Source organism: Mastomys coucha, unplaced genomic scaffold (assembly GCF_008632895.1).
Source record: "Mastomys coucha isolate ucsf_1 unplaced genomic scaffold, UCSF_Mcou_1 pScaffold22, whole genome shotgun sequence".
In the NCBI taxonomy this organism is placed as follows: domain Eukaryota; kingdom Metazoa; phylum Chordata; class Mammalia; order Rodentia; family Muridae; genus Mastomys; species Mastomys coucha.
The window spans coordinates 210256746-210271157 of NW_022196905.1; the positions used below are offsets into that span (position 1 = coordinate 210256746).

General features: G+C 52.7%; 1 protein-coding gene across 2 annotated transcripts; it reads right to left on the reverse strand.

The window, feature by feature from the left end:
• Positions 1-2919: 2919 nt before the first annotated feature.
• On the reverse strand, positions 2920-14296 carry Ushbp1 (USH1 protein network component harmonin binding protein 1). 2 transcript variants are annotated; one of them, XM_031340217.1, is made up of 13 exons: positions 14052-14296; positions 13682-13807; positions 13394-13515; positions 12757-13168; positions 10215-10340; positions 8259-8392; positions 7978-8118; positions 7498-7662; positions 6282-6531; positions 4848-5072; positions 3766-3851; positions 3487-3609; positions 2920-3337 (listed from the first exon to the last, which is right to left on the reverse strand). In XM_031340217.1, the coding sequence occupies exons 2-13, from the start codon at positions 13733-13735 to the stop codon at positions 3160-3162; spliced, it is 2016 nt and encodes a 671-aa protein (XP_031196077.1). In that variant the 5' UTR covers positions 13736-13807; positions 14052-14296; the 3' UTR covers positions 2920-3159. The 2 variants fall into 2 exon arrangements, with proteins under 2 accessions (XP_031196077.1, XP_031196078.1); XM_031340218.1 differs by having other exon boundaries at positions 13682-13832.
• Positions 14297-14412: the final 116 nt, after the last annotated feature.

Genomic DNA, 14412 nt, shown 5'->3' on the forward strand with positions numbered 1-14412 from the left:
GCCCCCACGTCCGGAGCCTCCCAGCTGCCGCCACGCCCCTGCCCCCTCCAATTTTACTGGAGCAAACATTTATTAAGCACCCTTTGTATGCAGTCTCCCCACACCCCCGGGCACGCATTTATTAAGCTCCCTTCACATTGGAGGCCTAGATGGGATTGAGGCCTGACTCTAGGTCTGTTAACGTTTAACCGGTACCGGCTGGAAAAGTCCCTCTTGGGGTGACCTTTCACCCCTGAGTCACAGTTCTGACCGCCAGGCCTGTTCTGCCTCCTTCCTATGCAGGCCTGGGTCCAGTGTAGACACCAGGGAACTCGGCCAGCCCTCTCTTCTGGGCCCCACCAAGGACCTTGTGAAAATCATCCCACAAGACCAGCCCTCACATAGGGGACTTAAAGGTTCTGGTTTCTGCTGGCCAGGTACACCCAGCCCTGTGCTGTTGGACCTACCCAGAAGAATCCACCTGGATACCATGTGAAAGAAAATCCAAATACAGAAAGCAGGAAGGACTAGGATCAGACTGGAGCAAGGACTTCCCAGGAATCTGATTAGAATTGGCTGTGTTTTAGAGATGCAAATCCTGGGGGACCCAGAAGATAAATCAGTTTAGGGGTCATAGTTGGCTATTTAGGATGAGGACAGTCCTAGATTGGACTAGTCTCGAGTCCTTGGTGCCAGGATCTCAAGAAAGGATTGAAAGGGTGGGGGGGCTGCAAGAGGGCTTAGGAGGAAAAAGGCCCTGGAAGAGGGGGCTGAGTCACAGAAGTTCAAATAAACAAAGGTTTTGGGAGACTAGTCTAAGTGAGGGACCCAAAGGGAACAGTTTGGGGTCGGAAATAGTGAGTTCCAGAGGGGTCCAGCCCTTTCCCAGTAGCCCTGCCACACTCTTGGCCCCCTAACCCTTGGGGCCCAACCGGGTGGGCTGGGCCTTGCCCCGCCCCCATAACCCCTGCCCGTGGCCCCGAGGTGACATTTGACCTTGTGGTTGTGGAGGACCCAGGGACAAAGACACTGAGCCCATCTGCTGCTGGGACGTCCGTGGGAACAGCCAGATACTGTCGGAGCTGCCTGGGAACCAGCCCTGAATGTCCCCCACCCCCAGGTGACCTTGGCTGACCACTGACAATCTGGTGGCTAAAGGTTAAAATGGCTTGGGCCAGCTAGACCGGCAAAGGTGGTTGCTTGAATTCGATTCTGGGAGCTGCACAAGGATCCTGGAGATTTGTAGGGTGTGAGAGAAAGAAGCGATCCTCCTCCACCCCCCAGCCCCCACACACCAGCAAGGTAACCTGCCTCACTGTCCTGATCCCTCAAACCCCCAGAGTGTGGGACAGACGTAGGTCCTCCAGCCCAGGCTCTGGCTCTTGCTGCCTGAGGCACTGAGGCAGTCCTCCCCACCCCCCACCCCCGACGGACAGCTGTTCAGAACACCTGCACAGGTGTGGCCCGCAGGCTCGTCCAGCTCTATGGTTTCAGCCAGGAGGGGACAACTGAACTGCAGCCCAGCCCCCACCCAAGCAGAGGGTGTGGCCATACACTACTCAGTCGGCTGCTGCTAGTACACACAGACTCGCACACTCACACAGACACTCCCCACCCCCCAGGAGCCCTCTTGGGCGTTGTTGTTCCAGGTGTTGCCCCACTCAGAGGCTCTCTACCAATGCAGTACATTAATTTTTATTCTTACCATTTTCTTTTCTTTTCAAGACAAGGTTTCTCTGTGTAGCCCTGGCTGTCCTGGAACTCACTCTGTAGACCAGGCTGGCCTCGAACTCAGAAATCTGCTTGCCTCTGCCTCCCAAGTGCTGGAATTAAAGGTGTGCACCACCACTGCCCCGCTATTCTTACCATTTTCAGTCGTGTGTATCTGTGTGTGGGAGCCCTAGGAGGCCAGAGGCATCAGGTCCCCTGGAACTGGAGCCACAGGTGGTTGTGAGCAGCTATTATGGGTGCTGGGAACTGAACGCTGGTCCTCTCCCAGAGCGGTCAGTGCTACTAACTGAGGAATCTCCCCTGACCCTCAATTTAACAACAATATCAACGAGGGACTGTGTGGCTGTCTGAGGACGCCCTCATTCCACCTTTGAGTGGGAGCTGGGGACTGAACGCAGACCTCAGATTCTCACTTGGCAGCAAGCACCCTTGCCCAGTCAGCCATCACTCTGGTCAGACTTTTAATTTTATCTTATTCATTTTGTTTTTATATTTAGGTGTGTGAGTGTTTTGCATGCATCTGTGTCCATGTAATATGTCTACCAGATGCCCACAGAAGCCAGAAAAGGGCACCAGACCCCTGGAACTGGAGCTATAGACAGTCGTGAGCTGCCGTGTGGCTGCTAGGAATGGATCCCAGGTCGTCTACAAGAGCAACCAGTGCTCCTAAGCACTGAGCCTTGTCTCCAGCCCCTCATTCATTTCTTTCTTTGATACTGTCTCAAGAAGTCTAGGCTGGCCTTAAACACACTATGTAGTCAAGGATAGCCTTGGACTCTGAGTGTTGGCATCATAGGTAGCCACAGTCGTGTAGGTGAATGTGGCCTTGTGCGTGCTAGGCCACTCCACCCACCAAGGCCTTTGTTTCCCCCACCCCACCCAACAGCCCCTGTATTCTGCAAAAGAATTGCAGAATACATTGTTCAATAAGGGCTGGGACTAACACAAGTCTCCTTAGCATGGGCTGGTGGGATGGGCACACAGAGGCAGCTCTGAGGGCTTCAAACATGCTCAGCGGGTGCCCTACTGCTGACCAACCAGCAGCGCTCTACTTCCTGTACATGCAGGTTCTACTTCCTGTACATGCAGGTCTCATAGCAGCCTGGGGTTCCTCTCCCTGGGAACAAGCCTGCCACCTACACCCTTAAGCCCTTCCCACCTCAGTTCCCTCTTGAAGAGATGCTCCAGCTGCCAGGGACAAAGGACAAGTTTGTATGTTATTTTGTTTAATTACATGTGTGAGGGAGAGTATGTGAACATTAGTGCAGAGCCTGCAGAGGCCAGAAGGGGGCGACAGATCTCCTTGACCTGAAGTCACAGGCGCCATGCTGTTGAGGCTGGCAATTAAACCCAGACCCTGCTCTTAGTCACTGGGCCACCTCTCCACCCACTACAGGACACTGTGACACTCTTGCCACCTCTGTGTCACATGCAAGCTTGGTCTGGGCCCTACAGGAAAGTCTGGGCTGGCTGGGGTGCCCCAGGCTTCCCCAGGGCCCTAACGGTGGCTGTCAACACGGCCAGCTCTTCTGCCTGCTGAGCCTGCATCCGAGCCACCTGCTGCTCCAACTTCTGGCATTGCTCTTCCTGCTTCTGGTGGGCTCCTCTTAAGGCTAAAGCCAGAGCGCTGCAAGCAGGAGGAGAGGTGGGAGAGGCCTGGCTGAGCTAGGACAAGGACCTAGCTGGGCAAAAGCCAATAGCTGTGGGCTTGCCCACCGCTTCTCTTAGAAGTGGAGAAACTGAGGCCAGGGGGGGGATAGCGGTGCGGAGTCCCACCTGTGAGCCTTGCACAGTTCTCTGGACAGTTCGGCACTCTGAGCACGTCTGGTTCGGCCCTTCTGAGCCACCTGTTCCAGTTGCCTCCGCAGGGACTGCAGCTGTGCCTGCAGGTCCACTGCCCTGCAAGGGTGCAAGAGAGACCACGTCAGGTACTCTCAACACTGTCCCTGGCCTCCCACACCTCTACACCAGCCCACACTTTGGTGTCTGCTGAATACAGTGCTGCCAACCACACAGCCCCTTATGCATCCACCCCCACAGGGCCCTGACACTCACCGGGCCAGGGATGCTGACAGTTCCTGGGATACATTCTCAGAGTCCCACACTTTGCCCATATGACCACCCAGGAGGGCAGGAGGGCCCTAAGGGAGGGGGGCGGGAGAGAATTCGCTGTGCTTGTCTCACCTCGAGTTGGATATGGAGGGCGCCCAGATCCCAGCTAGAACTTGGTTTAGTTTTATTTTGTTTTGTTTTTTTTTGTTGTTGTTGACACGGGGTCTCCCTGGGTGTCCTGGAACTCTCTCTGTAGACTAGGCTGGGCTCAAATTCAGAGATCTGCCCGCCTCTGCCTCCTGAGTGCCGGCATAAAGGCCTGTGCCACCATTGCCCGGCCATTTATTTAATGTTGTGTGTGCATGCACTCAGGCACCGCCGTTGCATGTGGACAGTTTTCACTCTTTGGGTAAAGAATGAGACACATGCCAGTGTCTCCATAAGATCTGGAGCCTCCGCCTTTCTGGGGCCTGACTCAAACAGGCCCAGCTGTTTTCTTTTTCCTCTGGCTGCTGCCAGAACACCACTGTACTTCAAGCCCCTAAGTGACTTTGGCTTCCCCTTCACCTCGGGCTGACCTCCATGCCCCCCCATCACCCTTCTCCCTTTAGCTTGCCTGGCCTGAGGTTCTCCTTTCGAATTATAATAAACTGAGCTTCCGTTGGCTACATTTTATTAATGCAGCTAAGAACCCTCAAAGGGACCCTAACTCTCCAGCTCTGTTGAAGAGCCCCAAGATTTCCAGTAACCCTTCTCTCCTGACTTCTAAATTTTTTTTGTTACTTTTAAAGATTTATTTTTATTCTCTGTGTGTGGGTGTTTGTAAGCTAGTGTGTGTGTGATGCCCACAGAAGTCAGAACAGGGCATCGGATCCTCTAGATCCGATAAACACCAAGTGAGACTGGGAATCGAACCCGTGTCCTCAGCAGAAGCAGCCAGGGCTCTTATCCGCTAAGCCATGGCTTGAGCACTGCCCTGCACCCCTGGGATTGAGCTGGGCAGGCTCTGCTGGAAGCACACTGACAAGCCGTTCTTTGAGCAGGAGAGCGGGAACTCACGGGTACCGTGGTGGCAGAAGCCATACCTGGTAGTGCTGTCTGTCCTCCCCGGCCTCCTCCTCACTGCTTGGGTCCTCGCTGCTGCCTCCACTGCTGCCATCGCCCGCAAGGTGAGCCAGCTCCCAGCGAAGCTGCTGCAGGAGCAGCCGGTGGGCAGGGCCCTGGGCCCGCAAAGCTGCCTCCCTCAGCTCCAGCCCACGCTTCTCTCTCTGCGTTAGCTGCAGCCTCAGCACCAGGTCAGCCAGGCTGTCCTGGGGGGGGGGGGGTAAGGGGATAGAGTCAGTTGCTGGGGAAACTGAGGCCTTCCGAAGTACCCCCAGAGGCCTGGCAAAACCTCTCACCTACGTCATGGTCTTCCTCTTGTAAAAGCTACAGAGGAAAAATAACATTTGTGGGAGCTTCTAGAATGTCTCAGACCTCACTTTTTTTTTTTAATTTAAATTTATGACAGGGAGAATGTTGCAGGTCATACTCCCAGCACTGGAGGCAGAGGCAGGTGAATCTCTGTGAGAGTTCAAGACCAGCTAGATCTACATAGAGGGGTCCAGGCAGCCAGGGTTAAATGTGGGTTTGCAACATGAGTGCAGTGCTGGAAGAGGCCATAAGAGGGTGACAGAGTCCCTGGAGCTGCCATCACGTGGGTGCTGGCATCTGAACCTGGATCCTCTGCAAGAGCAGCCTGCCCCCGCTTAAGCACTGAGCCTACTCTCCAGTCCAGTTCTTGTATCTTTTATATTTTGCTTATTATACATTTTTGGGACCTGACGTCTCTGTGGAGCTCAGTCCAAGGGCTGTGAAGTCATGATCCTCTTGTGCTGGGGGATGGGAAAGGAAGGGAGTGCTCGCTTGTGCTAGGCAAGGGCTGCACTACTGAGCCACCCTGCCCCCAGCCCCAGGAACTCACCCTGGCTGCAGCCCAACATCTCCCATGGGAGGAGAATGTTGGGAAAGCAGCTAATCTTGACTGCCAACCTCACAGATTCTAAAATCTCTCCAGCCCTGGGGATATGCCTAGGAGGGAGTATCTAAATTAGGGTAACCGAGGTGGAGCCCCATATTCCCTGGGCTGTGGTGCTGGACTGAGTAAGAAGTGAGCTGAAGCAGGTGAACCTCTCTGCTTCCTAACTGCACAGCTGTGTGACAGCTGCCTCAGGCTCTGGCAGTCACAACTTCCTGCCATGACAGACCACACCCTAGAACTGTCAGCCAAGCAGGAACAAACCTACCTTCCCGAAATTGTTTCTGTCAGAGATTTACTTCATCAACTCAATCAACCAAAAGGAACCTATAGAATCTTATGGAAAACCTAATCAGGAGGACAAACTCCTACGCTGTCCTCCAAACCTCACCTCCAATTCTCCTACAAGAAACCAGCTCCCTGCCTAAGGGACACCCTGCTTGTCTCTGGGCTCCAATGACATCATCAAGGATGTGTTGTGCCTGTCTCAGCACATTCCTACCCGAGTAGCCGCTAGGTCCCGCTGGAGCTGAGACTTCTCAAGCTGGGGCAAGGCGGGGCCAGGCTGCATCTCCAGAAGGGCCTGCACTGTTGCCTCTGCATGGGGCATAGTGGGCTTGGGTGCAGCGGCAGGGCCAAGCGCTTGCGGGATCTTCACCAGAGCCCAGCGTTCCCGGAGATGCTGGACATAGCCATGAAGCTGAACAGCCAGTTCCTCTGGTGTAGGCTTGTCCACACTACTGCCCTCTGAGCTATAAGAGACAGGAGGCAGACCGGCTGTTCCCAACACATAGCCCTTAAGAGCTAGAGTTTTATGTCACCTGGGGCCTACAAACAGCATCCATACATAGCACAACCTACACTCAGTGAACCATCTTCCAGCATTATAATATGGCAGGTGCTGGGGCTCAGCCAGGAGAGTGCTTATAGCTCAGTCCACAGAGCTTGCCTAGCAAGGCATGAGGTTCCATGCCTGGCACCATATTAACACCCCAGCTCTCAGGAGATGGAGGCGGGAGTGTCAAGAATCAATACAGAATGTCACCTTCGATCCCTTGCAACCTTGATGGTAATTATGATCACACTGGACACCAAGGCTGCACTGGCAGTGAATACTCTCTGTGCTGAGACAAAACCAGGAGCTCACAGCCATTGCCATAGACGCTCCTTAGAAGTGCATTGATAACCTTGCCAGGTTCACACAGGTTGTCAGCAGTACTACCTTCCTTCGGGGCTATGTGAAGCCTGGGCCACTTCCTGTACACCTCCTCTCTATTTCCTGCCTGCCATGATGAATTGACACCTCTGAAGTCATGAGCCGAAACTTAATAATAACCTAATAAACTTAATAAACTTCTCTTCGCTGATTTTTTTTTACCCAGTTTTAGGGACTGAAACCAGGGCTTACGTTACTTGATGCTTTGTGTACGTGTGTGTTTGGTGTTGGTATTTATTTCAGACAGAATCACACTGCGTGGACTAGCCTGGAACTACTCACACTCTGTCTCCTGAGTGCTGAGATCAACGACTATCAGCGCACCTGGTGCCACTGGGTAACCTACTCTAGTCAGACCTTGTGTCCGTCAGACATGGTTAGCTCAGAGCCAACGCTGAGCAGTGACCGATGGCCCTGACACCAAAGCCCTATGCACAGCAGGCTCTGGGACGTGCTCCCATCATTCTCATGAACCAGCAACTCTTGTGCTTCCTGTAGGTACCTGGGCTGGGATGTCTCTAGATCCATGGCTGCTTCCTTCTTGACCAGCAGCCTAGAGGCGGCCTCCTCAGCAGCCTGCAGGTCTCCCTTGGTAGTTCCAACTCCAGTTCCTAGGCCAGCCGTCTTCAGAGCAAGCAGCACCTCATACACCTCCTCGCAGTCCTCGCTGTGGGATAGGATCTAAACACTTCAACACTCACCCCCAACCCAGGCAGAGGCAGCCAGATCTCTGTGAGTTCAAGGCCAGTCTGGTGTACATAGAGAGTTCCAGGCCAGCCTGGGCTACACAGGGAGACCTTGTCTCAAATAGTATACAACAAACCACAAAAGACACCTCCCACCGCTCATTTTTTATAGGTCAGAGAAACATGTCATGGTGAGGCAATGTATCTTCTGAAGGTCCTGTGTCCCTCTGTACCATCCTGACATGCAGCACCGCCCTACCCGTCGGCCACCACCATCACTGGGAGCAGGCACAGACCTGTACTGCAGAGCCAGGCGTAGGGCTGTGGCCTCAGCTTCCCGCTTGCCCAGCTTAATGCTGAGGCTCTCACAGCGGCCCTTGTAGCCCTGGAGCACAGCCAGAAGAAGGCGGTTGAAGCACTTCAACTTCTCAATGCTCCTGCCTCCAAAGGTGGGAAACAGGGAAGGTGAGTAAGGCTCCAATTACCCAGAGCCATTTTCTCCCCACTCCCCATCACAACCCAGTGGCAAGAGTAATGGTGCCCTTAAGAGCTCAGCACAAGTAACTCAGCTGCTCACCCCTGGAGCTGCCCCATCTGGTCTTCCATGAGGTACATCTCTGGGGCTGGATGCTGTGTGGAAAGGCACCCAAAGCTCTGGGTGTTGGAGTCACTCCGGAGGCGTTGGAGAAGGGGGTGAGCCATGGGGGAATCCTGACAGGAAGACATGACTTGATTTCTCTGACATCAAAAGCTCCAGAGGTCTGGAGAGATGGCTCAGTGGTTAAGAGCGCTGACTGCTCTTCTGAAAGTCCTGAGTTCAAATCCTAGCAACCACATGGTAGCTCACTACCACCTGTAATGAGATCTGATGCCCTCTTCTGGTGTGTCTGAAGACAGCTACAGTGTACTTACGTATAATAATAAATAAAACTTTCAAAGACATCCACTGAGCACACACATTAAAAAAAAAAAAGCCCCAGAGATGTTTTCCTCCCCTTTTTGCAGGGCTAGGGGTAGAACCAGGGCCTTGGATCATGTCACCCAACTGTCTCATCACTGAGCTACAGCTGTGCATCTTTGGTTTGTTTTGGGGAGAGTGTTGGTATGCACATGTGGGATGTGTATGTGTGTGTGTGTGTGTGTGTGTGTGTGTGTGTGTATGTGTGTATGTGTGTGTGTGTGTGTGTGTGTGTGTGTACACCATGGCATGTGAATGGGTGTCAGGGGACAACATATTGGAGTCAGTTCTCTCCTTTCACTTTGTGGGATCCAGGGGTTGAACCTGTATCAGTAGGCTTGGCAGCAGGTGCCCCAAGAAGCTGAGGCATCTCACCAGTGGTTTTATTTTTTCTTTTCTTTTCTTTTTTTAAAGATTTATTTATTATTGTACATAAATACACTGTAGCTGACTTCAGACGCACCAGAAGAGGGCGTCAGATCTCATTACGGGTGGTGGTGAGCCACCATGTGGTTGCTGGGATTTGAACTCAGGACCTTCAGAAGATCAATCAGTGCTCTTACCTGCTGAGCCATCTCACTAGCCAGCCCCTTATTGTTTTCTTTACTGGTCATGTCTCAGGCTCTTAAGCAGTCGGAGTGACTGTGCGGTGACTTCTTTGAGCTACCAAACCAGTGATTTAAGCTGTTTTCTTTTAATTTTATGTGTATGGGTGTTTGCCTGCATGTCTGTCTGTGCATGTGTACGCCTAGTGCCTGGAGAGCCCCGAAGAAGGTATCAGATCTCCTAGAAGGAGAGTTACAGAAGATTGTGAGCTGCCATGTGGGTACAGAGAACTGAACCTGAATACTCTATGAGAGCAGCTAGCACCCCTAACCACTGGGCCATGTCTCCAAGTCCTGTTTCGTTCTTTCAGATACTATAGGTTGTATGGACAGTTTCCTCCAAGACAGAAACATTCCATCCTACAGATTTACTCCTGAAGCAGGAAGGTAAACAGCTCTAAATAATTTCAGGAAGTCCCTGAAACTGAGCAGATGGACTAGGCCCCTCCCTGCCAGAGTAAGGAAAGTCCCTCTGAGATTAGTGAACAAACAAGGGAACAAAGAAGACCCTGAGACCAGACCAGCTGTTGGGAGGGGGTCAGACCAGCGTCAGTGAGAAGAAACAGTCTCCTACCTGCAGGTTTGTAGTGAGCTCCAGGTAACTAGCTTTTGTGAGTTGTCACTCAGCCTTTGGTGGTGCAGCTGTCTTTGAATCATTTCTGCCCATCAATCTGTATGTAACTACAGTCCTATATGTACCCATATTCATACCCATAATATGTACCCTTAATCCTATTTGTAACCCCAATAAAACTCACTGGTTCACCAAGTTGGACTTTGGCAGTACCCATACTTTGATATGTCATGGGCATGACCCTATCTGTGGTCAGTTGATGTGTGTAGTTTCTCCCCAGGAAAATTTTTTGTCACACAATCTTATGGGATCCCATAAAGCACACATTGACGTTTACCGCTCACACTAGGAAAGCAGGGAACATCGTGACTTGGACTCAGAAAGCTTTAGGCTTACCTGAGGTGCCCAGGGTCTCCTTTCTGCCCCAGAACTGCTGGAGTTGCTGTTCCTACGTGCTGCTCTGAGGATGGAGAGAGGCGGGGAGGCCTCCAGCTGCGTCAGGGAATCCTCCAGCTCTTGTACCTGCCAGTGATAGGGGATCAGGCCATGACTTCACATATTCAACCAGTTCTCTATAGCAACAGCAGCCCCAGTCAATGTGGCCTGGGACGGTCCCCAGCTGCCACAGAGCACTCATCACTTAAGGCCTTACCAGGGGAGTGCACCAGGGGAGTGCAGCTACTGGCAGGGTAATAGGGGAGAGCCGGACGATCACCATGTTTTTATTTTATTTGAGGATTTATTTATTTCTATTTTTTGTTCTTTCGAGGCAGGGTTTTTCTGTGTAGCCCTGGCTGTCCTGGAACTCACTCTGTAGACCAGGCTGGCCTCAAACTCAGAAATCCACCTGCCTCTGCCTCCCAAGTGCTGGAATTAAAGGCATGTGCCACCACTACCTGGGTATTTTTATTGTTTTATATGCATTGGCATTTTCCCAATATGTGTGTCTGTGTGAGGGTGTCAGGTAACTGGAGTTACAGATAGTGGTGAGATGCCACATGGATGATTGGAATCAAACCTGGGTCTTCTGGAAGAGCAGCCAGTGCTCTTAACTGCTGAGCCAGCTCTCTAGCCCTCCACTTTATTTCTTTCTACATTTTTAGGATACTGTTTCCTGGAGTCATTTATACCACCCCAACTAAAGCCACCTCCCACCCCAGCCTCCCAAGCAGCGATTTCAAGTGTGCACCACTACACTCAGGAAAACTAATTTTTTTTCTTTTTTTTCCCTGGAGACAAGGTTTCTCTGTGTAGCCCTGGGTGTCCTGGAACTTACTCTGTAGACCAGGTTGGCCTCGAATTAAGAAATCCGCCTGCCTCTGCCTCCCAAGTGCGGGGATTAAAGGCATGAGCCACCACCACCCCTGCATTCATGTTTGTTGTTGTGAGACGCCTCTAAAAGCTGTGCTAAGTCACGCCCCTACCCCCTTATTGGAGGGTTCTGTCTCCCTACTTGCCCTAGTTCTGTTTTGAGACGTTTGCCTATCTCGTCAAAGCTAGTGCTAAATTGCGATCCTCCCATGTGGGCCTCTGGAGCCCTTATGACCACAGGCTTGTCCCACCACATCTGGGCTTAACATCACCGGGAATCTGGAGGTCTCTGGTCACCTCTACTAAACGCCCCAGGCCACTTCACCCCTCCTCCACCTTCAGGATTATGGTCCACCACCACTGCCAGACTGTTCCTCTCACCGTCATCAGATGGCGCAAGTGAACACCTGCAGCTGGTCAGTTTCCCTCGGAGCCCCACCACACACAAGAGCACACCAGCTTTCAACACCCTGCATACTGTGGCCTTCCCCCATGTGCCTTCCTCTCTCCCACTCTGTTCCAGCCACAGTGATCTCAGGATTTGTGCTGATTCCTGTGAACTTGACATCAGCTGGAGTCATTTTGGAAGACGGACCACAATTGAGAAAATGCTCCCCGAAATGGACCTGTGGACATTTTTCTGATTGACGATTGATGGAGAGGGAGGGGCCAGCCCATTGTGGGTGGTGCCAGCCCTGGGCTGTGGGTCCTGGTTCTATAAGAAAGCAGGCTGAGCGAGCCATCAGCCATCGAGAGCAAGCCAGTAAGCAGCACCCCTTCACGACCTCTGTATCAGCTCCTGCCTCCAGGTTCCTGCCGAAGCTTCACTCAGCGATGGGGTGGGGCCTGCGAGTTTTTATTTTTGTTTTGTTTTTGGTTTTGGTTTTGTTTTGCTTTGTTTTTTGTTTTTTTGGAGACAGGGTTTCTCTGTATAGCCCTGGCTGTCCTGGAACTCACTCTGTAGACCAGGCTGGCCTCGAACTCAGAAATCCACCTGCCTCTGCCTCCCAAGTGCTGGGATTAAAGGCGTGTGCCACCACTGCCCGGCGTGGCCTGAGAGTTTTAAGATGAAATAAATCTCTTCCTCCCCAGTTGCTTTTGGTTGTGGTGTTTGTTACAGCAATAGAAACCCTAAAACAAGTCTGATGCAGCGCACGCCTTTAACCCCAGCACTGGGAAAGCAGAGGCAGGTGGATCTCTGTGATTCTGAGGCCACCCTGGACTACAAAGTAAGTTCAGGACAGCCAGGCCTCTGTTACACAGATAAACCCTGTATTTGAAAAAAGGAAAAATAACCCCCCCCATAGGATTAGTGTGTGTGTGTGTGTGTGTGTGTGTGTGTGTGCAGTGCAACTGACCCAGGGTCTGTAACCCAGGCTAGCCTTGGACTCAGTCTACAGCTGAGAACAAAGTTGGTCTTAGCTAGGGCTCACCTGAGTGGAGATTGTCCCTCTTGGGCTTCCTGAGTGTTAAGATCATGGGGTGCGGCCTGGCCTGCCTGTCTTCCTTGCTCCCCCTCTCACTGTGCTGTCTCCTTTGGTCACTTCCTTGGCACATCTGTCACTGCTCAGCATCAGTGTCTCTGCTCCCAAGGCAGGATCTGCCTCTTCCCCAGTCACCAGCTCACCTGTCTCTGCAGAGTCTCCTTCTCTGCCTGGGCGTCCTGCAGTAAAACCTGAGTGCATGCCAGTTCATCCTCCCGGTTGCCCAGGGCTAGCCGCAGCCAGGCGTTCCTCTCTATGAGGCGAGCTGCCTCCTGTTGTCCAGGTCCAGCATCACCAAAGGACCCCAGACCCCCCTGGTCTCTGTCTTCTGCTTCCACTGGCTTTGCAAAGCTTAGCGGGTGGTGGCGCAAGGCAGCTACAACTGCCTCAAGGGAGCTCAGCCTGCACTGCAAGGTTTCATACACATCTGGTGCTGATATCTCAGCAGGGCCTGTATCCAGGGCGTCTTCTTGCAGGGCCTGATGGGCTTCTACCTCAGGCTTGCACCGTTCTTCTGGGCTCAAGGGTAGGACCGCACCACAATCCTCCTTGGTCCTGTGAAGATAGTTGGGGAACCCCAGCCACCTGAGGTTCATCAGAGACCTGTAGAGCTGACCCCATGGTCCCTAGGAAGGCTGAGCAGGGAATGAGCGGCATGGCTGGAGAAATAACAGGAAGAGAAGAGAGGCGGGCAGCAGAGGCAATAGCAGGTGAGTGGCTGGAGGCAGCTTTGTGCAGACCCCGGGCTGGAATACAGGGTACATACTAAATGCATCCTACCTGTTCCCAGGGCCCTGCAGGTCAGGATCAAGGTATTCCTGAAGCAGCTCAGGTTTAGTCTCGAAGCTTCCGTTGGTGGCATCTACCTCCTCTGAGCTCTCAGCTACAGGGTCCAGCTCCCCCTGTGAATGAACCCCCGTTCCCCCCCACACACACACAGGATCTCGGCCATCACATCCAGCTCCACCTGTGGAGGGCTCCCCTACACCACAGCAGGTTCTGAGCCAAGCAGGCCTGGGTTCCCAGGATCCATGGGACTGGGTGTGGCAGGAAGAGGGGCACACTTACAGGCAGAGGATGCCTCCCTCGACGGCTTCGGGGCCGTGTGGCCCGGGCACTCATTGCTTCTGTCACTACAGCCTGCTCTCAGTTCTTGCCTTCGTTACCTTGGAATCCTTGTTTTTTGGTTTTTTCCTGTAGGAGTTTTGGGTCCTCTGCACTGATTGACACATTTAAATATTTGAATACCTCTCCAATAGTGCCCACTGTCTACTTGTCCCCTAATCCCCCCGCCCCCATCTCTACTAGTCATTCCTCTTCCCTCAGCTGTCTGAATGCATTTCTCTCATCTGTGCCCCCATCTCTTCCCTATGGAAGCACTGGGTAGGGACCCTAAGAATCCCCTTTCCTCCCACGGCTCTTAGCATCAAACCCTCACCCTGGGGGTTGGCCCTTGGCCCTCTTCTCTGCTTCTCCAGAGCACCTTGGGAAAGGCCTGAGATCCAGGGCATATCTCAGGCCATTCTGGCCACTGGCTACTGAGGCTGCGATGGCCAAAAGTGACCTGGGAGGGGCTGGGAAACAGGAAGCCCCCCTACCCTGATCACATGGACAGTTATTGTTTCATTTCCTTTTCCAGGATGCCGACTTCCTCCAGAACGGGAGGAGGATGGAGGACCAGGACCTTTGTCCCACTCCAAGATATCAGTATCCCCTTATCCGAGGCCAAACCTTCCATATTCATTTTGGATTTTCTGTGTCCCCCTGTTCACCAGGACTCGCTCTAATATGAAAGAGTT